The sequence below is a fragment of the Saimiri boliviensis genome, chromosome 3 (assembly GCF_048565385.1).
Source record: "Saimiri boliviensis isolate mSaiBol1 chromosome 3, mSaiBol1.pri, whole genome shotgun sequence".
Classification (NCBI taxonomy): Eukaryota; Metazoa; Chordata; class Mammalia; order Primates; family Cebidae; genus Saimiri; species Saimiri boliviensis.
The window spans coordinates 2008818-2034157 of record NC_133451.1 but is presented as its reverse complement, the minus strand read 5'-3'; the positions used below and the strand labels follow the sequence as shown (position 1 = coordinate 2034157).

The window sequence follows — 25340 nt, the reverse complement described above, 5'->3', positions numbered from 1 at the left end:
CCCCCACTCTCTTCTGGCTTGTAGAGTTTCTGCTGAGAGGTCTGCCATTAGTCTGATGGACTTCCCTTTGTAGGTGACCTTGCCTTCCTAGCTGTCCTCAACAGTTTTTCCTTTATTTCAACCTTGGAGAATGGGAAGATTGGGGTTGATCTTCTCATGGAATATCTTTCTTTTTTTTTTAAGATGGGGTTTCTGCTGGTCCGAAGGTAGTGAGTTATCGCGATTGTTCACAGTCAGATACAGATCGAACTCCTTGTTCTACTCTTTCCCCCTTCTCACTACTGCACTTGACTAATCTCAAAAAAAAAAAAAAAAAAAAAAAAAAAGATGGGGTTTCACCATCATGGCCAGGCTGGTCTTGAACTCCTGACCTCTGGTGATCCAACCACCTTGGCCTCCCAAAGTGCTAGGATTACAGGCATGAGCCACCGTGCCCGGCCTCTCCTGGAGTATCTTAATGGTGTTCTCTGTATTTCCTGAATGTGCATGTTAGCTTGTCCTGCTGGGTTGGGGAAGTTCTCCTGGACAGTATCCCGAAGTGTATTTTCCAGCTTGTCTCCATTCTCCCCGTCTCCTTGTGATACTCCAGTCAGTAGGAGGGTTGGTGTTTTCATCAAGTCCCATATTTTTTGGAGGCTTTGTTCATTGCTCTTTATTCTTTTTTCTCTCCTCTTGTCTGCATGTCCTGTTTCAGTAAGGTGGTCTTCAAACTCTGATACCCTTTCTTCCGCTTGGTGGATTCGGCTGTTGATACTTGGGTATGCTTCAGGAAGTTCTCCTGCTGTGTTTTTCAGCTCCATCAGGTCGTTTATGTTCCTCTCTAAACTGGTTATTCTAGTTAGCAATTCCTCTAACCTATTATCAAGGTTCTTAGCGTCCTTGCATTGGGTTAGAACATGCTTTTTTAGCTCATCATAGTTTCTTATTACCTATCTTCTGAAACCTACTTCTGTCAACTCGTCCATCCGATCCTCCATCCAATTCCGCGTCTTCGATGGAGAGACATTGTGATCATTTGAAGGACAAGAGGCACTTTTGCCTGTAGGGTTTTCAGCATTTTTTCATTGATTTTTTTTCTCATCTACATGAGTTTGTCTAGTTTCAGTCTTTGAGGCTCCTGGCCCTTGGAAGGGCTTTTTTGGGGGAGGCCTTTTGTTGCCGTTGTTGTTGTTGCTTTCTGCTTTTTGACTTTCTTTCAGTAGTCAGGTTCCTCTCTGTAGGGCTGCTGCAGTTTGCTGGGGGTTCACTTCAGGCCTTATTCATCTGATTCACCCCATGCCTAGAGATGTCACTCAAAGAGGCTGGAGAACAGCAAAGATGGGTGCCTGCTCCTTCTTCTGGGACCTCTGACTTCGAGGGGCACCAACCTGATGCCAATAGGATCACTCCTGATAGGGTGTTGCACAACCCTTGTTGGAGGGTCTCAGCCAGTTGGGTGGCACGGGGAGCAGGGCCTGTTTAACGAAGCACTTTGTCCCTTGGTGGAGAGGGTGTTCACTGGGGGGAAACCCACTCCTGTCTGGGCCGCCCAGGTTACTCTATATTTAATATTTTGAGAAATCACTGAACTAAATTTTCCATAGTGGCTACACCATCTTACATTCTCCTTGGTGATTTTTGAGTGTTCAGTCTCTCACATCCTTGCCAACATTGGTTATCTTTTTGATGTAGCCATCCTAGGGGTGTGAACACAAAGGACTTTTATGTTTTATCAAATGCTTAAATATTTATTGACATGTAATTCACCACATTAACAGAACAGCTTTGATTGTAAACCAACCTTGCATTCCTGAGGTAAACCTAAGTTGGTCATTTTATGTTGTTGGATTATATCATTCTGATGGTTTGTATAGGAATTTTGTGTTATATCTTTGTTCTTGGGTGAGATTGAGAGATTGACCTGTAGTTTTTTTTAAAGATGGGGTTTCACCATGATGGCCAGGCTGGTCTTGAACTCCTGACCTCAGGTGGTCCACCCACCTCGGCTTCCCAAAGTGCTAGGATTACAGGCGTGAGCCACCGTGCCCGGCCGAAATTGACCTGTAGTTTTATTTATCCAGACTGTCTGTTGGATTTCAATATTGGGGTTATGCTACCCGTTTTTTTTTTTTTTTTTTGATGGAGCCTCTCACTGTTGCCCAGGCTGTAGTGCCCAGCTATAGTGCAGTGGCACAATCTCAGCTCACTGCAATCTCTGCCTCCTGGGTTCAAGCAATTCTCCTGCCTCAGCCTCCCAAGTAGCTGGGACTACAGGTGTGCGCCACCACACCCAGCTAATTTTTTTTTTTTTTTGCTATTTTTAGTAGAGATGAGGTTTCACCATGTTGGCCAGGATGGTCTTGAACTCCTGACCTCGTGATCCACCCACCTCGGCCTCCCAAAGTGCTGGGATTACAGGTGTGAGCTACTGCTACCCTTATAAAAGGATTTGTATGTATCTGTTCTTTTTCTTTGGAAAGTTTGTTTACCCATGGAGTAATTTCCTCCTAAATATTTGATAGAACTTGGTAATGAAGCCTTCTGGACCTGAAATTTACTTTGTGGAAGGATTTTTGAGTATTGATTTTTGTTTTTATAATTTTTTTTTTTTTTTAGCACATAGTCTCACTGTCACCCTGGCTGGAGTGTCAGTGATGTGATTATAACTCACTGTAACCTTAAACTCCTAAGCCCAAGTGATCCTCCTGCCTCAACTTCCTGAGCAGCTGAAACTACAGGCATGCACCACCATACCTGCCTACTTTTCTTTTATTTTTTGTAGAGACAGTGTCTGAAATACCCCTCTGTTGTTGAAGCTGGAGTACAGTGGTGCAATCTTAGCTCACTGTAACCTCCCCCTTCTGGGCTCAAGTGATTCTCATGCCGCAGCCTCCTGAGTAGCTGGAATCACAGATGTGCACCACCATGGCCGGCTAACTTTTGTGTTTTTAGTAGGGACAGGGTCTTGCTATGTTGGCCAGTCTGGTCTCAAGCTCCTGACCTCACGTGATCCACTTGCCTTGGCCTCCCAAATTGCTGGGATTATAGGCAGGAGCCAGCGTGCTTGGCTCAAACTTTTTACACGTCAGAAGCATGTGTAGTGATGATTTCTTATGTTTTTCTCCCTTGATCCGTCTCACCAGATGTTCGTTGATTTTATAAGAATTTTCCAAGTAGCAGCTTCTGGCTTTGTTGATCTCTACTTTCTGTTTTACAAATTTTTGCACTAATTTTCTTCTTTCTCCTTTCTTTGTACTTATTTTCTTGCTCTTTTTCTAAGTTTTTAAGATGGATGCCAACCTCACTCTATTCAGGCTTCTTTTCATGTCTCTGTGTGTGTGTGTGTCCATACATTTTATTCTAATTACAGTGTTAGCTGCATCCCACAAGTTTTGATAGTCACAGAACTGTATCAAGTCACAATGTTTTTAAAGTTCTATGATAAGCTCTTCACTGATCACTGTATAATTTAGGCTAAATGTTTCTTAATTTCCATATATTGGTGGGGAAGAGAGTTTAGTTTTGTTTTTATTAATATCTAGCTGTATTGAGCTCTTGTCAGAAAATATGGTTTACATTATTTAGTTGTTTGAAATTTAAGATTTGCTTAATGGCAAAATATATAGTCAGTTTTTATAAATGTTGCAAGTGAGCTTGCAAATCATATGTATTCTCTACTTTTGAGATCCGTTGCTCAGTGGATGTTCATTAGGCCAAATTTGTATAATCGTGTTGTACAAAGCTATTTTATTCTTTTTTTTTCCCCCTCCCATCTCAAGCTATTCCGTTCTTACTGTTTTTTTTTTTAAAGGGGGGTCTCAATATGTTGCCCAGGCTGGACTCAATCTAGTCAGGCTCCTGAGTATCTAGAACGATAGGCACATGTAGTTTGATTAAAAAAGAAAAATCAGTGAGAAAGGGATTTGTTGATCTCCCTATTATGATTATGGATTTGTCTATTCTTCCTTATCAGCTTATGCTGTATATATTTTGGGGCTGTGTTATTAGGTACGTGCAGGTTGATAGTTGTTACAGTTGCCATGTGAACTCAGCCTTGGATCCTTACATAGAGATCTCTGTATTTGGTAATATCCTTAAAGTCTGCTTCCATCTAACATTAAGTAGACCAGCTTTACTAGCTTTCTTTTATATGTATTTTTCTTGGACTTTCTTGGACTAATACTACAAGAAATTGTGATGAAGACCTTATTTAACGGACTAGGCCATTCTGGGTAATTTACTTTTCTGAAAAATATTTTTTTAAATTTTCTTGTTATTTAAAAAAGGTTAGCTGGGCACGGTGGCTCAAGCCTGTAATCCCAGCACTTTGGGAGGCCGAGGCGGGTGGATCACGAGGTCGAGAGATCGAGACCATCCTGGTCAACATGGTGAAACCCCGTCTCTACTAAAAATACAAAACATTAGCTGGGCACGGTGGCGCGTGCCTGTAATCCCAGCTACTCAGGAGGCTGAGGCAGGAGAATTGCCTGAACCCAGGAGGCGGAGGTTGTGTTGAGCCGAGATCGCGCCATTGCACTCCAGCCTGGGTAACAAGAGTGAAACCCTGTCTCAAAAAAAAAAAAAAAAAAAAAAACAGGTTTATAAGACATTCTAAATTTATCTATTTTAGGTTTTTTTTGTCATTTATTTAGGGGTCTGGTACTTTGGGGATATCATTCTGAAAATCCTACTTTTCTACATGGGACCATAGTTACAGGGTGACTAGATGATGGGGCTGGGTGTGTTCCACAGTATATCAGCCAGGGTTCTCCAGAGAAACAGAACCACACACATGCACACACACCAGGAGAGCCAGTGATGCAACCCCTTAACCTCAAGACCCAGGAAGAGCTGATGTTTGTCTGAGTCGGAAGGCTGGAAAAGACCCATCTTTAAGCTCAAACAGGCAGGAATTCCCCTTACTCAGCATTTTTGTTCTACTTTGGTTTTCAGTTGATTGGATGAGACCCACTCAATAGTAGGGAGGCCCTCTTGCCTCACTCAGTACGATTCCAATGTTCATCTCATACAAAAACAGCCTTACAGACACACCCAGAATCACGAGGGACTAACTGTCCAGGTACCCCATGGTCCAGTCAAGTTGACACGTTACGTGATTTCACGTATGGTTAACCTCATACGTGGCATCTGCTACAACGTGTGTTTCTGAATGAAATTTTGCAACCAGTCCACTGATTTGTAATGTGCCTTTTTTTGAATTTTAAACTTTTTTGTTTTATTGAGACAGAGTCTTGCTCTGTCACCCAGGCTGGAGTGAAGTGGCATGATCTTAGCTCACTGTGACCTCCGCCTCCCAGGTTCAAGCAATTCTCCTGCCTCAGCCTCCCAAGTAGTTGGGACTATAGGCGTGCACCACCATGCCTGGCTGATTTTTATATTTTTAGTAGAGATGGGGTTTTACCATATTGGCCAGGCTGGTCTCGAATCCTGACCTCATGATTCACCTGCCTGAGCCTCCCAGAGTGCTGGGATTACAGGCATGAGCCACCGTACCTGGCATTTTTTTTTTTTTTTTTTTTTTAAAGTACAGCATCTTGCTCTGTCACCCTGGCTGGAGTGCACTGCACCCTCTTGGCTCACCACAATCTCTGCCTCCCAGTTTCAAGCAATTCTCCTGCCTCAGCCTCTCCAGTAGCTGGAATTACAGGCATGTGCCACCATGTCTGGCTAATTTTTGTATTTTCAGTAGAGACGGGTTGTTGCCATGTTGGACAGGCTGATCTTGAACTCCTGACCTCAAGGGATCTACCCACCTCAGTCCCCCAAAGTGCTGGGATTACAGGCGTGAGCTGCTGTGTCCAGCCCTTACACACTGTTGGTGGGAATGCAAATGAGTACAAGCTCTGTGGGAAACAGGACGGAGATTTCGACCCAGCAGTCCCACCGCTGGGTACCTATCCAAAGGTACAGAAACCTCTGCATCCAGCAGGGACCTGCACTTGTGTGTTTATCACAGTGCTCGACAGTGGCAAAGACAATGAGCCAACCCAAGTGCTTCGTCAGCAGAACAAGATTAAAACTGTGGTACGGGCCAGGCGCAGTGGCTCACGCCTGTAATCCCAGCACTTTGGGAGGCTGAGGTGGGTGGATCACGAGGTCAAGAGATCGAGACCATCCTGGTCAACATGGTGAAACCCCGTCTCTACTAAAAATACAAAAAAATTAGCTGGGCATGGTGGCGCGTGCCTGTAACCCCAGCTACTCAGGAGGCTGAGGCAGGAGAATTGCCTGAATCCAGGAGGCAGAGGTTGCGGTGAGCCGAGATCGCGCCATTGCACTCCAGCCTGGGTAACAAGAGCGAAACTCCGTCTCAAAAAAAAAAACCAAAAAAAAACACAAAAAACTGTGGTACGCACAAACCGTGGAACACTCTTCAGCCACAGAAAGAAGAAAACCATGTCTTTTGCAGCAACATGGATGGAACTTGACGTCTCATCTGAAGTGAGATGAGCCTGTCCGCTGAAAGTCCAATATCACATGTTCTCATTCCTAAGTGGGTGCTGAGAAACGTGGACACGTGGACGCAGAGAGTGGAACGCTAGCAGATGGCCGGGAAGGGAGGGAGGCCGGAGCGCGCGAGGGATGAGAAGTGACTTCATGTACACCAGGTCCACTCTTCAGGTGATGGACACCCCGAAGCTCTCACCCACCCCTCTGCAATCTACGCATGTGATGAAACTGCACTTGTACCCAAGTTATATAATATATATATATATTTTTTTTTGAGATACAGTCTTGCTCTGTCGCCCAGACTGGAGTGCAGTGGTACGATCTTGACTTACTACAACCTCCACCTCCCAGGTCCAAGCAATTCTCTGCCTCAGCCTCCCAAGTAGCTGGGATTATAGGCACCCACCATAGCACCTGGCTAATTTTTGTATTTTTAGTAGAGATGGGATTTCACCATCTTGGCCAGGCTGGTCTTGAACTCCTGACCTCGTGATCTGCCTACCTCGGCCACCCAAAGTGCTGGGATTACAGGCATGAGCCACTGCACCCAGCCAATTTTTAATTCTTTTAAGAAATGAAATCTTGCTCTGTCGCTCAGGCTGGAGTACAGTAGTTCTGTCTTAACTCACTGCAGCCTCAAACTCCTGGGCTCAAGTGATCCTCCTGCCTCAGCCTTCCGAATAGCTGGAAGCACAGGTGTGAGCCACTGTACCGAGCCCCATTCCTCTTAAAAGCTTAGGAAACAGTGGTTCTTAGCTAATGCCACGGAGGAGGAAGAGAGATTTTAATGATGTGTTAGTTTATTCAGAAAGGGTACAGAAGTGAGTTAGGGCCCATGCTCTCTAAGATGTGTGTTGTGGCTGGAGAGGTCCAGATGTTCCCTTGAAAAGAGACGCATGTGATTGCAGAGGAGAACGTAAGGATTGACTTGCTGGCATTTTGGACATCTTCGCGAGGGTGTCGAGGACTTGCTGGCGTTTTGGACGTCTCCGAGAGGGCGTCGAGGATTTGCTGGCGTTTTGGATGTCTCCGACAGGGCATCGAGGACTTGCTGGCGTTTTGCACATCTCCGAGAGGGCGTTGAACAGTTACACGCTGCTGATGTCAAAGCAGTGGTGCCTCTAATGCAGCACCTCAGCATTGGCACCAAAGGAACGGTTAGGGAGAACAGAACGGACTGGGAGACGGCTGTGAATGCGTCAGACTGTCCAGCTCCTGAGACGGCTGTGGGAAGCCTCAGTCATCCTGGCACTCGCTGAGTGGGGTAGCCGCATGCTTATTCGCCGCAATAGCGGACAGATGGACACAGAGCAAGCAGGAAACAGTTCCTCCCAGGATACACGACAGCTGTGAAGTGTCACCACGGCTCGCTTCTTTGTAATGCCGTGGCTGCCGTACTCGCTGGGAAACTGTTGTTTAAGATCAGGAACTCTGTGGAAGCTTTGCTGTTTGAGATCATGTCAATAAGAATGAAAGCTCCCACTTTTATTTACAGGGTGTCTAATCTTTTGGGTTCCCTGAGCCATGCTGGAAGAATTGTCTTAGGCCACACATAAAATACACTAACGACAGCTGATGAGCTTTTAAAAAGATGGCAAACACATCTCATAATGTTTGAAGAGAGTTTATGAATTTGTGTTGGGCCACATTCAAAGTCGTCCTGGGCCGCATGCTGCCTGGGGCCGTGGGTTGGACAAGCTGGTGCGGAAGATCTGAGACACTCAGCCTCCGTGTTCACGCCAGGTGCAGTGTATCCGATGAGGGTGTCTCAACTCAGACCTGTCTTCGTGGTTTCCAAGGAAACAAGGCCCAGGTCCCTAGCACAGCTCTGATGCTGACCTTTTAGTTTATAGACTTACACTTCACTGGGATTTTACCTCAACTCCACCCTTCCCCAGAATCTAACACCTGTGACTGCTGCTGTTTCCCCTCTGGGGTGAGAACACTCGTGGCGCCCCGGGGCATGGCTCTGCCTTCGCAGCGCGTCACTTACCTGTGTCAGACTGGCGGTTTGCTCCTGTGGTCTTAGGCAGATTGGCCTAGGACAGCAGCTCACATTGTACTTCTGTAGTTTCTTATGCTATATTTTGGGGAAAAAAAGTTTTAATTCTACAAAATGTATGGGCTTTCCAAAATTGTGATTATCTTTCGTCAGTTCTAGAAAAGTTTCAGCCGTCGTCAGCAATTCCCTTTGCCCTGTCTCTCCTTCCCTCCGACTGCAGGGGGTATAAACAAGACCTCACTGTGTCTGTCGCTTAACCTGTCTTCCACGTCTTCTTTTTTTTTTTTTTTTTGAGACGGAGTTTCGCTCTTGTTACCCAGGCTGGAGTGCAATGGCGCGATCTCGGCTCACCGCAACCTCCGCCTCCTGGGTTCAGGCAATTCTCCTGCCTCAGCCTCCTGAGTAGCTGGGATTACAGGCACGCGCCACCACGCCCAGCTAATTTTTTGTATTTTTAGTAGAGACGGGGTTTCACCATGTTGACCAGGATGGTCTCGATCTCTTGACCTCGTGATCCACCCGCCTCGGCCTCCCAAAGTGCTGGGATTACAGGCGTGAGCCACCACGCCCGGCGTCTTCCACGTCTTCTAATGGTGGCCTCGCTGTTGCAGTCTGGGTAAAGTCTGAAGACTTGTCTGTTCATTGTCTCTTCTGGAGTTACTTACTGATTGCGTTTCTTTCCTACAAAGCCCCTCTTATTTATTTTTATCCCCATAGCCACTTTCTGCTCTCCCCGTAAGTAGCAACTATTCTATTCTGCTTCATATGTGCCTTTTCTCACCTCTTCTTTTTTTTTTTTTTTTGAGACGGAGTTTAGCTCTTGTTACCCAGGCTGGAGTGCAATGGCGCGATCTCGGCTCACCGCAACCTCCGCCTCCTGGGTTCAGGCAATTCTCCTGCCTCAGCCTCCTGAGTAGCTGGGATTACAGGCACGTGCCACCATGCCCAGCTAATTTTTTGTATTTTTAGTAGAGACGGGGTTTCACCATGTTGACCAGGATGGTCTCGATCTCTCGACCTCGTGATGCACCCGCCTCGGCCTCCCAAAGTTCTGGGATTACAGGCTTGAGCCACTGTGCCCGGCCGTACCTCTTCTTTTAAAATGTATATTATTTTTAGGGTTTTTTTTTTTTTCTTTTGAGATGGAATCTCACTCTGTCGCCCAGGCTGGAGCATAATCTTGAGTCACTACAGCCTCTGTTTCCTGGGCTCAAGCTATCCTCCTGCCTTTGCCTCCCTAGTAGCTGGGATTACAGGCCCAGCTAATTTTTGTTTTTGAGACAGAGTTTTGCTCTTGTTGCCCAGGCTGGAGTGCAGTGGCGAAATCTCGACTCACCGCAACCTCCGCCTCCCAGGTTCAAGCTGTTCTTCTGCCTCAGCCTTCCAAGTAGCTGGGATTACAGGCATGTGCCACTATGGCCAGCAAATTTTTATTTTTTTGAGACGGAATCTTGCTCTGTCTCCAGGCTGGAGTGCAGTGATGTGATCTCAGCTCACTGCAACCTCTGCCTCCCGGATTCACAATTCTCCTGCCTCAGCCTCCTGAGTAGCTGGGACTACAGGCACACGCCACCACACCAGCTAATTTTTTTGTATTTTTAGTAGAGATGGGGTTTCACCAGGTTGGCCATGATGGTCTCAATCTCTTGACCTCGTGATCTGCCCACCTCAGCCTCCCAAAGTGCTGGGATTGCAGGCGTGAGCCACAACACCCAGCCTAGTTTTGTATTTTTAGTAGAGATGAGTTTCTCCATATTGGTCAGGCTGGTCTCGAACTCCCAACCTCAGGTGATCCACCTGCCTTGGCCTCCCAAAGTGCTGGGATTCCAGGCGTAAGCGTGGCCTAATCTTTGCATTTTTAGTAGAGGCGGGGTTTCACCGTGTTCAACAGGCTGGTCTCAAACTCCTGTCCTCAGGTGATTTTACTGCCTCAGCCTCCCACAGTGCTGGGATTATAGGCGTGAGCCACAGCGTCTGGCTGGTGGTTTTCTTTTTAGGGTATAAATGGGACATAATCATCAACCCATATTTAAAGTGTAAGCAACATGATTTGATGTGTGCAGCTTGTAAAGCTGCCGCTGTGAAGGTCATGAACCGACGTGCTTTCTGTGGCTGCAGACGGGCTTGTGTTTTTCTAGGATGGCGTGCAGTGGAATCCTGCTCACTTGGGGGGCTTCTTTCACACGACGTCATAGTGGATTCACCTGTGCGCGCTCATAGTTTTGTGAAGTTCTGTTGCTGAGAGTGTTCCTCTGCGCGGACTGCTGTTTCTCCAGGGGAAATACCTGGGTGACGGGGGCCAGGTCATCCTTTCACTGTGCAGGACACTGCCAAGCTGCGCCACAGTGCCTATGCCTGTTCGCTTTCTGCTCAGCATGCGAGTTCCTGTTGCTCTGTGTCCTGGGCAGCATTTGGCACCATCTGTTCAATGTCAGGCATTCTAGTAGGTTTCGATTTGCATATCCGTAAGGAGCAATGATGTTGAGCATCTTTTTAGTGACCTTTGCCATCATAAATCTTGTTTGGAAAAGTTTGTTCACATCTTTTGGGGCATATTCTCTTAATTGACATAAATTATATTGTTTCACATATGCATTCAATTTGGTTTGTTAAAAATTACTTGTATAGGCCGGGTGCGGTGGCTCATGCCTGTAATCCCAACACTTTGGGAGGCCAAGGCAGGCAGATCACGAGGTCAGGAGTTCAAGACCAGCCTGGCCAAGATAGTAAAACGCTATCTCTAAAAATACAAAAATTAGCCAGGTGCTATGGTGGGTGCCTATAATCCCAGCTACTTGGGAGGCTGAGGCGAGAATTGCTTGAACCTGGGAGGTGGAGGTTGCAGTAAGTCAAGATCGTACCACTGCACTCCAGTCTGGGCGACAGAGCAAGACTCCATCTCAAAAAAAAAAAAAAAATTATATAACTTGGGTACAAGTGCAGTTTCATTACATGCGTAGATTGCAGAGGGGTGGGTGAGAGCTTCGGGGTGTCCATCACCTGAAGAGTGGACCTGGTGTACGTGAAGTCACTTCTCATCCCTCGCGCGCTCCGGCCTCCCTCCCTTCCCGGCCATCTGCTAGCGTTCCACTCTCTGTGTCCACGTGTCCACGTTTCTCAGCACCCACTTAGGAATGAGAACATGTGATATTGGACTTTCGGCGGACAGGCTCATCTCACTTCAGATGAGACGTCAAGTTCCATCCATGTTGCTGCAAAAGACATGGTTTTCTTCTTTCTGTGGCTGAAGAGTGTTCCACGGTTTGTGCGTATCACAGTTTTAATCTTGTTCTGCTGACGAGCACTTGGGTTGGCACGTTGTCTTTGCCACTGTCGAGCGCTGTGATAAACACACAGGTGCAGGTCCCTGCTGGATGCAGCGGTTTCTGTACCTTTGGGTAGGTACCCAGCGGTGGGACTGCTGGGTGGAAATCTCCATCCTGTTTCCCACAGAGCTTGTACTCATTTCCATTTCCACCAACAGTGTATAAGACTCTCCTCTCCTCTGCATCCTCAGCAACATCTGTTACTGTCTTTTCATGTTATTTTTCATATTTACTAAGTTGCTATTCAGTCCACCCAGGGTTTGGCACAGTGAGGCCCATGGCCTATTTTTGTAAGTCCTATGAGCTAAGAATGTTTTTTGTGTTGTTAAAGTTCTTTAGGAAAAAGAAGACTTTATGTGGCCCAAAAGGCTATGTGTTCACCATCTGGCGCTTTACCAAGACAGATGTGCCCACCTGTGGACTTCCCCGTGTGCCCGCTCTCTGGTGCCATCCTCAGTGTCCTGAGCTCTCTGCGGTTGGATGGCGGCAGGTGGCTTCTTCCCCTCAATTGATTACCACAAAGATGTACGTGGAATCTGCCCAGGATGGAGGTGTCGGGCTACAGAACGTGTGTTTGCTTCATGTGCGGAAGTGGCGACAGTGGGCAGGGCCTCGGGGTGCCAGGGTCCCTCCCCTCCTAGCGCAGCAGCGTCGTCTTGTGTTGCAGAGTGGACAGCTGAGAGGTGCCCTGTGTGTGCTCGGTCTCTGCCTCTCTCTGGGTCACTTGGGACATGTTCCTTGTGGCCGCCCTGGGTGTCCTCTGGGCGTTGCCTGTGAGCAGCATCTACCTGTGTTTCTGTCGGGGTTGCTGTCTTGTCATCTGCAGGGGCTTTCTGAGTCCTTCAGATGTGAAGCCCTTGCTGGCTCGAGCAGGACAGACCTTCCGCCGTTTCGTCGACTCCTGCTGACATTGCTCTCTGCACAGCGCTGAGCAGGAAGCTTTCATTTGCGCCACAGTGATAGGCTTTGGCTTGCGGCTTGTGCTTCTGAGGTTTGAGGAATCGCAGGCTGTGCCCCTTCTGTGTCTTCTCTTGGGGGTTCTCCCAGCCATGGCAGGTCTTGAGTGTGTCAGGAATTCACCTGTGCTGGCGCTGCAGAGTGGGAGTCAATTTTACTTTTGTCTGTGTTGAGCCTAGAGCCCCTGCCACACGTTAGCTGCAAGTGGATTCTGCTTTCCTCACGGGTTTGGGGAGCCCGTGTGGAGTGTTGCAGCCGTCCGGGCCAGGCGGCCCGCTCGGCAAGACCTGGAAGTCACATCTTGCTGAATCTGCCCCGCCCAGTCCTGGAGCCCCTCTGGGGATGGTGCCGCAGAGTAGTCGTGGGGCCTCAGGAACATTTACTTCCTCAGTGCGCAGACCTGGCGGACACGTGGGAACATGGCTGCAGGCAGGATTCGTGTTGAAGTGCTGTTAATGTAAAGGTAGGCGTCCTAGTCACCGTGGGCGGCCGTAACGGTGCCACCGGCTGGGTGGCTTCAACAGCAGGCATCAGTTTCTCCAAGTTCTGGAGGCTGCAGGTCTGAGATGCGGTGCTGGCCCACTTGGCTGCTGGCAAGGGCCCTCCTCCTGGCTGGCACATTCTAGCCTCCCTCACGTGGGACCGGGCTCTGCCGTTACGACCCTGTTGTTTCCCAAAGGCCCCATTTCCAAATAACAGCCGGTGCGCTGTGTAACCGGCACTAACGTAGCATTTGCGTTGTCTGGGGTATTCATAGTCCAGAGGGTGTGTGTAGGATGCATGCAAACACCGTATCATTTTATACCTGGGATTGCTCATTGGTGGATTTTCGTACGAGGGGTGGCGGGGTCCTGAACCCGTCCTATGGATATCAGGGGGCAGCTGTGCCATGAGGTGAGGATTAGGGCTTTGTGGGGACTTAGTGTTCCTGTCCCCATCAAATCTGTGTCGAATTCCTAGCCCTAAGGTGATGGTGTTACGGGGCCTTTGGGGAGGCGATTAGGTCAGGTGGGCAGAGCCTCAGAAGTGGAATTACAGACCTTGCAAGGTACACCCAGACCAGGCATGGTGGCTCATGCCTGGAATCCCAGCATGGTGGGAGGCCGAGGAGGGTGGATCACCTGAGGTTGGGAGTTCAAGACCAGCCTGGCCAACATGGAGAAACCCCTGTTGCTACTAAAAATAGAAAAATTGGTCGGGCATGGTGGTGGGCGCCTTGAATCTCAGCTACGCGGGAGGCTGAGGCAGGAGAATTGCTGGATCCTGGGAGGTGGAGGTTGCTGTGAGCCGAGATTATGCCACTGAACTCCATCCAGCCTGGGCAACAACAGTGAGACTTTGTCTCGGGAAAAAAAAACAAGGCCCAAGGGAGCGCGTTCCCTGCTTCCACCGGCAAAAGGCACTTCCATGAAGCTGGAAGGCGCCCCCACGAGGCAGGGAATCTGCCAGTGCCTTCATCTTGGACTCCCCACCTCCAGAACTGAGAAGCAAATTTCTGTTGTGTGTAAGCCAAGCATTTTCTTTTTCTTTTGAGATGGAATTTTGCTCTTGTTGCCCAGGCTGGGCTGCAGTGGCTCCATCTCAGCTCACTTCAGCCTCCACCTCCCGGGTTCAAGCGATTCTCCTGCCTGAGTCTCCTGAGTAGCAGAGATTGCAGGCATGCGCCACTACACCCAGCTAATTTCGTATTTTTATTAGGAACAGGGCTTCGCCATGCTGTTCAGGCTGGTCCGGAGCTTCTGGCCTCAGGTGATCCGCCCTCCTCAGCCTCCCAGAGTGCAGAGATGACAGGTGTGAGCCACCGCACCCGGCCAAGCCAAGCATTTTCTTACAAACGCCCAAGCAGAGTAGACAGGCTTCAACATAGGCATTTTGGAGAGAGAAGACATTTACTCCGTGTAACAGTGGCCTTTGGTATTAAATTAACATCCCCGACTTTTTATCTTTACCATTTTTATAAAATGCTGCTGCCTGCCTTTTGGCAGGTGAAGGGCATCCCCCAGGGCTGCTGGGAACAGCGGGGCTGTGCGGCTGCCAGCGTCACCGTGTGCCCAGCGCCTCCTGCACCCACGTGGCGTCTTCTGCATTATGTGCTGTTCCTGTCCTCGGGTGGGCATGGGGAGTTGGGGGCCAGGTGGGGGGCGGGGTGAGGCAAGACCCTCCCTGGTGCCCAAGGAACAGAAGGGCTGGGCCCGTCAGGGGTTCTTGACTCCTGAGGGCAGATGCAGCTGGGCTCGGCGGCAGGCAGGCTCCCCTGGCACGACCTCTGAACTCTGCCCCTGGAGCTGCCTTCCCTCAGGACAGCACGGCCTGAGGGGGAAGCATTGGAAGCTCCTCCCACCCAGAGGCCACCAGGAGGTGGCGCTCACAGGGATGTGTTGGCCGCAGCCCTCTTACGACATGACTCTGGTGCCTGACGCAGGGAGTGGGTGTCAGGAAGGCCTCACGCTAGGGTTTTGGCCCCGGCGTATGGACAGAGCAGGGTGCTGTTGTTCATCCCTGGTGCCAACCAGCTTGGCTGTCTCACACTGTGAGCAGCCCCGTGGGTCCATGGCAGAGACACAGGCACACCATGCTCTGGCTCTCTGCGTTTCCACGCGGGAGGGGGTTTATGTGGCCGAAGCAGGCCCTGGTGGGGACGGATCCGGCCTCTCAGGGATTGAGGGAGCGCGGTTGGCGCCTGCTTCCTCCACCCACATCACCCATGGCCTCCCAAAGGCCCTGGCCTCACTCCAGGCTCCATGAATGCCAACTCTCAGCTCCGTCCAGAGCCAGAGGTGGCCGTCCCTACCCAGCTGGTGACTGGACACCAGCTCAGCTGTCACAGGTGTGGCCTCAAGTCCTGCCCCAGGTCCCAGGCCCCACCCCCTGCCTACCCAGGCCCCACTCCTCCAGGGGAGCAGTGGCAGGTGACTCCACCCTGCTCCTGTGTGCCACTGTGCTCTGCTGGGCACCTGCCTGCTCTACGCCCACCTGTCACCCCAGGATGCCCCTGCCCACAGGCTTCCTGTGGGGGCGGGTGGTGGCCCCACTTCTCAACCTTCAGGTTTTCTTGCATCCGAACCCCAGTTGAGGAGAGCAGGTCCAGCAGACTGGGTGCTGCTGGGAGGTTGGGGCGTGATACTGGATGCCCGGGTCTTGCAACCTGGCGGGCAAGCAGGGTGGCCCTGGGGTGAGGTGGGGGGCACAGGGGAAAGAGAGCCCGCAGGAGAAAGTGTTGCTGACGATTGCCAGAGAACCCGGCCACTGCCCAGTGCCCATCTGGAAGCTCAGCGGGGAGTGGGTTTGGAAGTGGGCGGGGCACGGTAGCACTGGCAGCATCCTCTCTTGCAGATGAAGGGCGCCCTGATGGAGATCATCCAGCTCGCCAGCCTCGACTCGGACCCCTGGGTGCTCATGGTCGCCGACATCCTCAAGTCCTTTCCCGACACAGGCTCACTTAACCTGGAGCTCGAGGAGCAGAATCCCAACGTTCAGGATATTTTGGGAGAACTTAGAGAAAAGGGTATGCTCTGTGGCTTTAATTCATGCTGGGAGGAAGGAAATGGATCTTTCTTGAACAATGTTTTCCCAAAATGAATTTGATTTTTAGAGGGTTACATTGTTACTATGTATTCTGGTCCCTAAAATATCAACTATATCCACACCATCCTCCCCCTAAGCTGCGGCCTGACTTTTCGCCATTTTGAAAACAGAACAGCCCACAGGCCCCATCCTCACTGCTACCCTGTCAGCGGGAGCTGCGTCACTCCATGGTCTCTCCCTGGTCGTCTCCATGAGGGCAGGGGCTCCACCCATTCAGGTTGTATCTCCAATCCTAGATTCTAGGGCCCAGAACATTCCCTGGCCCGGAGTAGATGCTCAGAAATGCATGTTGAAAATCTCAACAATTCAGTTGTTTGAATGTGGACTGGAAAGCACTTAGAAAATAGTCACAAGGCTGGGCTCTGTGGCTCATGCCTATAACCACAGCACTTTGGGGGCTGACGTGAGTGGATCACTTGAGCCAGGAGTTCAAGACCAGCCTGGAAAACACAGCAAGAACCCATCTCTACAAAAGAGCCTGGGAGGCCAAGGCTACCAAGAGCCACGATCACGACGCTGCACTCCAGCCTGGCCAACAGGGTGAGAACCTGTCTCTTAAAGAAAAAACGGCTAGGTGCGGTGGCTCTCGCCTGTAATCCCAGCACTTTGGGAGGCCGAGGCCAAGACAGGCAGATCACAAGATCAGGAGCTCGACACCATCCGGGCCAATATGGTGAAACCCCGTCTCTACTAAAATACAAAAAATTCCCCAGGTGTGGTGATACATGCCTGTAGTCCTAGCTACTCAGAAGGCTGAGGCAGAATCGCTTGGACCCAGGACGCGAAGGTTGCAGTGAGCTGAGATCGTGCCACTGCACTCCAGCCTGGCAACAGAGCAAGACGTCATCTCATGAAAAAAACAAAAAAACAAAACAACAATTGGTAGATGCTTTGGAAGGACATCTGTTATGTCCATTGATGGGCTGCTTGTGCTTTTGTGAATTTCCCTCCAGCTTTGGACAATTGGAACTGGCTCCTTGGAGCCCAAACTTTGTGCCCCAGCTTTTTCAAGGGCGGCACCCAGAGAGACGGGGTTTGGGGGGTGGAGACACAGAGGCTGCACGCTCCTGCAGGGGCCCTGCCAGGCACCTTTCCCCCCGTGAGGGCACGAGCACCCTGCAGCTGCCTCTGGAGCAGTGGTCTGAACAGGCCACCGAACGCCACCCCACTAGCGTCTCTCGAGGGTGTCCCACGGGCAGGAAGGCCCAGGGTGGTGAACTCTCTTCTGCCTGCCTGTGCTTTTTCTCCAGGCAGGGCACATGGCCAGTTCAGATGGGAGGTCCCCTGTCCCTCCTGGGGCTGTTCCTGGGCTCTGAACCCCGGGTGACTGCGAAGCCTCAGGAAATGGATGTGGGCAGTTTTGATGAGGGCTGGGATTCCAGGAGAAACCATTGGCCTGGCTGCCCTGGGGACCGGAAGAGAGAAGCCACAGACGGGCTCTTTCTTACTTGCGAGGGGATCTGTCAACATGTCATGTTCTAGAAGTGCCTGGAGCCCCTCCAGGAATCACCGTTATCTGTGTCCCCCTGTGGTTCTCGGATACCTGCGGTGCCGGAGTTGACAGGGTGCCTGCCTCAGGCATTCCTGTTCTGAATGTGCTGCAGACATCTGCAGGGGCCGTCGGGAGCTGGGCTTGGAGACTCCAGGGGACTCAAAAACAGCCAAAGCTCCCACCAGCTAAACCTAACCGAGGAGGGTGTGGGGCCGAGCAGCTGCCAGGGCGCCCCTAACTGTCTGTGGTTCTTACTGCGCAGTGGGTGAGTGCGAAGCGTCTGCCATGCTGCCGCTAGAGTGCCAGTACTTGAACAAAAACGCCCTGACGACCCTCGCGGGACCCCTCACTCCCCCAGTGAAGCATTTTCAGTTAAAGCGGAAACCCAAGAGTGCCACGCTGCGGGCGGAGCTGCTGCAGAAGTGTGAGTAGGCGCGGCCACCCTCGGGCGCTGTCGAGTAGCTGCCAGTGATAGGTTTCTTCGGGTTCTGAGGTTCCAAGGCTGCCCCTTCAAGAAGATAGCGTTCTGGGCCAGGTGTGTGGTGGCTCACACCTGTAATCCCAGCACTTGGGGAGGCTGGGGCAGGTGGGTCATTTGAGCCCAGGAGTTTGAGACCCCTGGTAAACATAGAGAATCCCATCTCTACACAAAATACCAAAAAATTAGCCAGGCATGGCGGTGCATGCCTGTGCTTTCAGCTACTCAGGAGGCTGAGGCAGGAGGATCACCTGAGCCCATGAGGTAGAGGCTGCAGTGAGCTGCACCACTACACCCCAGCCTGAGAGCGAGTGAGACCCTGTCTCAAAAAAAAAGATAAGTTTCTGCATAAAGTTTTTTGTTAGAAGTTTATTTATTGCTATATTAAACTTTGTGTTCTGAAAACATGCTTTAAAAACCAGAATTTAGGCCAGGGGTGGTAGCTCACTCCTATAATCCCAGCACTTTGGGAGGCTGAGGTGGGCAGATCGCCTGAGGTTAGGAGTTTGAGACCAGCCTGACCAACATAGTGAAACCTATTCTACTACAAATACAAAAATTAGCCAGGGCCTGGCGCGGTGACTCACGCCTGTAATCCCAGCACTTTGGGAGGCCGAGGCGGGTGGATCACGAGGTCAAGAGATCGAGACCATCCTTGTCAACACGGTGAAACCCCGTCTCTACTAAAAATACAAAAAATTAGCTGGACATGGTGGCACGTGCCTGTAATCCCAGCCACTCAGGAGGCTGAGGCAGGAGAATTGCCTGAACCCAGGAGGCGGAGGTTGCGGTGAGCCGAGATCGCGCCATTGCACTCCAGCCTGGGTAACGAGTGAAACTCCGTCTCCAAAAAAAAAAAAAATTAGCCAGGTGTGGCATGCCTGTAATCCCAGCTGCTTGGGAGGCTGGGGCAGAAGAATTGCTTGAACCCAGGAGGCGGAGGTTGCAGTGAGCTGAGATCACACCATTGTACTCCAGCCTGGGCAACAAGAGCAAAACTCTGTCAAAAAAAACAAAACTTCCGAATTTTCGGTGAAAGCATCTCTAATCCCTGTTACCAAGTGAACTCTGTGTAGCTGAGTCATGCTGTCAGGAGTGTGGCAGGTGGGAGTGGCGGGAGGGCACCGTCCGTACCCTCACGTGCTGCCTTCTTGAGTTGCCAGCGATCTCTATTTGACTTGGAAGCTATTTAATCATTTCATTTAACGTTTCCCCAGATAGTATCTAGCACAACAGAGATTTTATTAAAATCCTTTTCTTTTGAGTGGTGACGGAATTAATATTTATAATGTACATCAACACCCCGCTTTCAGAGAATCCAAATAAAAGGCTGACCACAGCTGCATGTTACCCTTGGCCAGAATGGGTAGCAGCCGGGGCCCAACCTGTCCTGGAGGCTCTGTGCAGCCCCAGGCCCCCTGGGCAGCCTGTGAAGGACTCTGTTGGCCCCTTGGGCCACACCCCACGGTAGAACTTGTCCCCTTTGGAGGCTGCTGTGGGCACTCAGTGTCCCTGACCCTTCAGCCTCACTGAGCCAAGTCAGGAAAATCTGTTTGTTTCTTCCTCGTATTTCTTTTTTTTTTTTTTTTTTTTTTTTTTTGAGACGGAGTTTCGCTCTTGTTACCCAGGCTGGAGTGCAATGGCGCGATCTCGGCTCACCGCAACCTCCGCCTCCCGGGTTCAGGCAATTCTCCTGCCTCAGCCTCCTGAGTAGCTGGGATTACAGGCACGCGCCACCATGCCCAGCTAGTTTTTTGTATTTTTAGTAGAGACGGGGTTTCACCATGTTGACCAGGATGGTCTCGATCTCTCGACCTCGTGATCCACCCGCCTCGGCCTCCCAAAGTGCTGGGATTACAGGCGTGAGCCACCGCGCCCGGCCCTCTTCCTCGTATTTCTGTGTCTGGACTGTGCCTGCTGACCCTCAGCGAGAACGGCACTCCCACTGGGCTGGGGGTAGGCCCCGGTCGGCTGAGGGTGCCCATGAGGCCCTCAACTCCTCCTCTGCCACCTCCCCCTGCCCTGGGGTCCTGGGAGGTGCACACAGCCACCCAGCTGCTGGAAGTTGCTCACTGGAGGGAGTTTGACTCGTAATGTGTGAGCTGGCGTCAGCTCTGCTCGGATGGCTGCCCATTTAGATTAACGCAGTGTTCACGACTCAGGCCACTGGGCGAATCCGCTTGACAGAGGTTCATTTACGAGGGCCAGGGCTCTTGCTCTGAGGATCCCCGACACATGCGGCCTCCTCCTTACAGCCACGGAGACCGCCCAGCAGCTGAAGCGGAGCGCCGGGGTGCCCTTCCACGCCAAGGGCCGGGGACTGCTGCGGAAGATGGACACCACCAGTAAGGCCCCCAGTGCAGCGAGCCTGGCTTTTGGGGCGAAGCTAAGGGCTTGGGGAAGTTGTGCTTGGCCTTGGGAGCACGTGGGAATCAGAGGCGCTGGGGCCATTTCGCCAGCTTTTCCCCTTGGGGAGCACCCTGGAAGGGTACGTGGGCGCTGAGACAGAAAGGCCGGGTTCTGAGGACGGCGCTGTCCCCTGTTCTTTGCTGGCGGCGGCGGCGGCAGCGGCTCTTGAACTTCCCAGCTGCTCTTGGGTTCTGAGTGTCCCTGGGTGGCTCTGCAGGGAGGGTGTGGCCATGCTCAGCCGGGGCTCCATCCGCCCTTCCTCAGTTGTGCCCAGGGCTAGGCGTGGCTTAAGCAGAACGGACCCTAATGACTGGAAGTCAGCCGCCCCTGGGAACCATGGCAGGGCGCAGCCACCGCAGAGGGTGGAGGATAGTGATCTGGGGGCTGCAGGGTGGGGTGGAAAGGGCAGCCGTGCAGGCGCCTCCAAGCAGCACGGGCCAGGCTGGCTTAGTGTACTGGGGCTCCTGTAATCCCAGTGTCCACGTGGCACCTGGTGGAAGGCTTCCTGGGTCTGCTGACTGTTGTCCTCGGGTCACATCCCTGTCCACCGCAGCAGAGGCTCCACCTTGCTCTCCTCTGCCTGCCTGAAGCAGACCCGTCTTTCCACCCCAGCCAGGCACCCCAGGGCCAGGGCCGCACCTGCTGTCCCAGGGAGGGTGGGCCAGATTGGGGGCAGGGTGTCAAGCCTGGCCCAGCGTGCTGATGGCACAGTCCCCGGAGTGCCCTCTTTCCCAGCCTGGCACCATGAGAGCCATGCACACATACCCTGGAGGGGTGCATGTGGGTGCTGGGGGGCAAGGGCATGGACCTGGGGAGGGCTGCCCTCGGGCCCAGGCATCTGGCTTCTTGCCCCTGCCTGTGGAGGTGCAAGGAGGCGGAGCTCAGCCCCCGTAGTGCTGGTGAGAGCCTCCACCTGGTGAGGTCCCGTGGCTGGGCCGAGGTGATGCCCAGCGATGCAGTTCAGTGTCTTGGCAAGTGTGAGGTCCTGGCTCCAGGCGCCCCCCAGCTCCCTGAGGTCCGGGATCCTGGGGGTCCCGCCTGCTGCGGCCTTCCCCCAGAAGAGGCTGGGACCTTCTGGACTCAGCGGGACGGGGGTGGCCTGGCGGTCACTGCTGCTGGCCCTGACAGATGCCGTCACCCTGCAGCCCCGCTCAAAGGCATCCCGAAGCAGGCGCCCTTCCGAAGCCCCACGGCACCCAGCGTCTTCAGCCCCACAGGGAACCGGACCCCCATCCCGCCTTCCAGGACGCTGCTGCGGAAAGAACGGGGCGTGAAGGTAGGCCCGTCCCGCAGCTGGCCCGAGGCCCGTGGCATGGGCAGTGTCACTGAGGCACGCTGTGCTTACCTTGGCAGCTGCTGGACATCTCTGAGCTGGACATGGTTGGCGCTGGCCGAGAGGCGAAGCGGAGAAGGAAGACTCTCGGTGGGTGCCAGGGCCTGCTCAGGGGTGGCAGTGGGGGTCCCTGCGGGCCCTGCCCAGACAGGGTGGGGCGTGTCTGTGCCTGGCAGGCAGGGCTGTGCCCCTCGAGGTTCCTCTTCCGTGGGTGGGTGCCTGCTTTTCTCATGGCTCCTTGGCGTCCTCTCCTGGGGATCGTCTGCTTTCCCGCTGCTGCCCCGAGCTGAGCCTGTGGACGCGCCGTGCGCTGGCGAGGATGCCTGTTCTGTCCACAGATGCGGAGCTGGTGGAGAAGCCGGCCAAGGAGGAGACGGTCGTGGAGAACGCCACCCCGGACTACGCGGCCGGCCTGGTGTCCACGCAGGTAGGGCTCAGGGCTGCAGCCTTGTTCCGACTGTGGCCAGTCTTGTGTGTGCTATCGGAGACTATGTGTGTGTCTACATACGTGTACGTATGTGTGTGGTATGCATCCATGTGTGCATGTATATGAGAGGCAGTGCGGGCCGTGCCCTGACGTGGGCATCAGACTCGGGCTTGGCACGGGCACCTGCCCCACGCTTGCTGGAGCGGCTGCGGGTTGGGGGCTCCCTCACCCCTGCAGTCAGTGTCCCATCAGGCCGGGCCTGTGGGAGTGCTGGGTGGGACCTGTCAGAGCCAGTGCGCTGGAGACCAGGCCCTGCCTGTGGCTGGGAGGCGGCAGCGGGTGGTCTGAGGCCAGGGCCTGGAGGAAGCCACACCACGGGGCCACTTCTCGGTGATAAGCTCCTTCCCGTCGCGTAGCTGCATGTTCTGGGTTTCTGAACATGAACATCTCCCTTTTGTCAATGCTTTTGTAAGAAAAAACGTTGTTCTTTCCTTCAGTCCTCAGAGGTGGGCGGTTTGGGCTGCCAACCCCTCCCCGATCCCGGGAGCGGCTCCGTCCTGCACTCTGCTGGGGCACCAGGGGTCCCATTGCCCAGCCCAGGGAGTGCGGGAGAGTGGCCCCCACCGTCCTGCTCTAGCTCAGGGGGGCCACAGCGTGCGGGCCGTGAGGGAGCACACGCTGGAAGCAGGGCCTCTTCTGGGAGGGACCCTAAACTCTCTTCCAGAAACTCGGGTCCCTGAACAACGAGCCTGCCCTGCCCTCCACAAGCTACCTGCCCTCCACGCCCAGTGTGGTTCCCGCCTCCTCCTACACCCCCAGCTCTGAGACGCCCCCAGGTGAGTCTGCTGGCCCCAGCCTGGAACCAGCCAAGCTGCCACCAGGACGTGGCCCTGCCCCCGGGCGCTGCCAGGACTGCAGTGCTGACTGCCGCCTCTGTTGTCCCTCTGCCTCGGCCAGTGCTGGGGGCAGGTGCCCCGCTAGTCAGCTCAAGTTCCAAGTCCTAAACCAGCTGTTTTGCCCCTCTGCCTGTCCTGGGCACAGGCAGGCAGCTGCCCCAGGGGATACGGCAGGAAGGGGATTGGGCTCGCAAGAAGTCTTCTGCCAGGTGACCCAGCTCTTGTTGCTGGGGAGGGGGGAGGGGAGCCAAGGGCTGTCCCCTCCCAGATGGAAGGCACTGCCAGGCTCACGGCACCTCAGGCCAGGCGCTGGGCCACAGGGGCTTGCGGACACAGCCTTCCTCTCCCCATCAGTGCCTGCGGTATGGGGGCCCCGCCACAGGCCAGCAGCTGGCCAGAGTCCAGACATCTTACGTGCGGGTCTGGGAGGATCTGAGACGGCTGGCCTTGCCCCTCCAGCTGCAGCCACAGGGAGTTCTCGTTAGAGGGAGCAGGACAGAGAAGGGGAGCTGAGCCTGTCACCTCCAGGAGCCCTAGGGTTTGGGGACAGGGCGGGGTCCAGCTCCCTCACCAGACCCTGGTCTGCCTGCAGCCCCGTCTTCCCGGGAAGCCAGCCGCCCACCAGAGGAACCCAGTGCCCCGAGCCCCACGCTGCCGGCACAGTTCAAGCAGCGGGCACCCATGTACAACAGTGGCCTGAGCCCTGCCACACCCACGCCTGCAGCGCCCACCTCGCCTCTGACACCCGCCACACCCCCGGCTGTCGCCCCTACCACTCAGACACCCCCGGTGGCCATGGTGGCCCCACAGACCCAGCCTCCTGCCCAGCAACAGCCTAAGAAGAACCTGTCCCTCACGGTAGGTATGCCCTGGCAGCGCCCACAGGCCACCAGGTAGGTGGTATGGCCCTGGCCACCTGCTCTGGAGTGGGGGTGCCATAGTGCTTGCAGGCGGCGAGGCAGGAGGTGGTCCTGGCAGAGCCCCGGCACCCACACCCTTCTGCCCGCTGTAGCGAGAGCAGATGTTCGCCGCCCAGGAGATGTTCAAGACGGCCAACAAAGTCACGCGGCCCGAGAAGGCCCTCATCCTGGGCTTCATGGCCGGCTCCCGAGGTGTGTGGATGCGGCAGGGGCTGGGGTGCGCCGGGCCGGGTGCGGGGTGGGCGCTTTGGCCCCAGACACCCACCCAGCAGTTTCTGCCCTCTGCAGAGAACCCGTGCCAGGAGCAGGGGGACGTGATCCAGATCAAGCTGAGCGAGCACACGGAGGACCTGCCCAAGGCGGACGGCCAGGGCAGCACCACCATGCTGGTGGACACGGTGTTCGAGATGAACTATGCCACGGGCCAGTGGACGCGCTTCAAGAAGTACAAGCCCATGACCAACGTGTCCTAGGCCGCCTGGGGCTCCGAGGGACGACGGCTTTGCCGGACAGCGGACACCTGGCACACGAGATCCCCCCAGCTGCCCTGGCCACCGCCCTGCTGCTGACCCAGCCCGTTTCAGTTCTGGATGCATTTCTCTGGGGTGTTTTGGGCTTATTTTTAAAATTTTAATGAGTTCCTTTTTGTGTGATTTAAGACACTTTTTGGACTCAGCGTTACATTTTTGAATGTAGCAAGTTAACCAAAAGTTACAACTTCCTAATTTTAGTGACAGCTGTTAGACTCTTACTTTTAAAAATCTTTTCTTAAAGAAATTCCACTGACACCAAGTAAGGACCTTCCCTCGCTGGGGCAGTGCCCTCCCGCCCCCAAGGTTGAGGGGACCAAGGTGGCATTGGTGATGCTGGGGGTGGGCAGGGACACCCAGCCATACCAGAGTGTGGGGGACGGTGGGCCTCATCCCCTGCCAGTGCCTGCCGGGGAGTTTTGTATTCATCTTTTGTACAGTTGTAGACATTTAAGACAGTCTTTGGGTACTTATTTTCATTGTAAAATAATCTGAACAATTAAAGTTTAGCTTTTCTAAAGAAAGCCACCATAGC

At 53.1% G+C, this 25340-nt stretch overlaps 1 protein-coding gene across 1 annotated transcript in view; it reads left to right on the top strand.

Annotated features, from left to right (window-relative positions):
• Positions 1-25338, top strand: part of NELFA (negative elongation factor complex member A) — a 35612-nt gene extending 10274 nt beyond the window's left edge. The window contains exons 2-11 of the mRNA XM_039468054.2: positions 16069-16240; positions 18075-18236; positions 20546-20635; positions 21845-21975; positions 22053-22122; positions 22371-22459; positions 23184-23295; positions 23948-24213; positions 24368-24467; positions 24564-25338. Coding sequence (XP_039323988.1) covers positions 16069-16240; positions 18075-18236; positions 20546-20635; positions 21845-21975; positions 22053-22122; positions 22371-22459; positions 23184-23295; positions 23948-24213; positions 24368-24467; positions 24564-24748 — 1377 coding nt within the window. The 3' untranslated portion in view covers positions 24749-25338. The remainder of the gene's footprint in view (positions 1-16068; positions 16241-18074; positions 18237-20545; positions 20636-21844; positions 21976-22052; positions 22123-22370; positions 22460-23183; positions 23296-23947; positions 24214-24367; positions 24468-24563) is intronic.
• Positions 25339-25340: the final 2 nt, after the last annotated feature.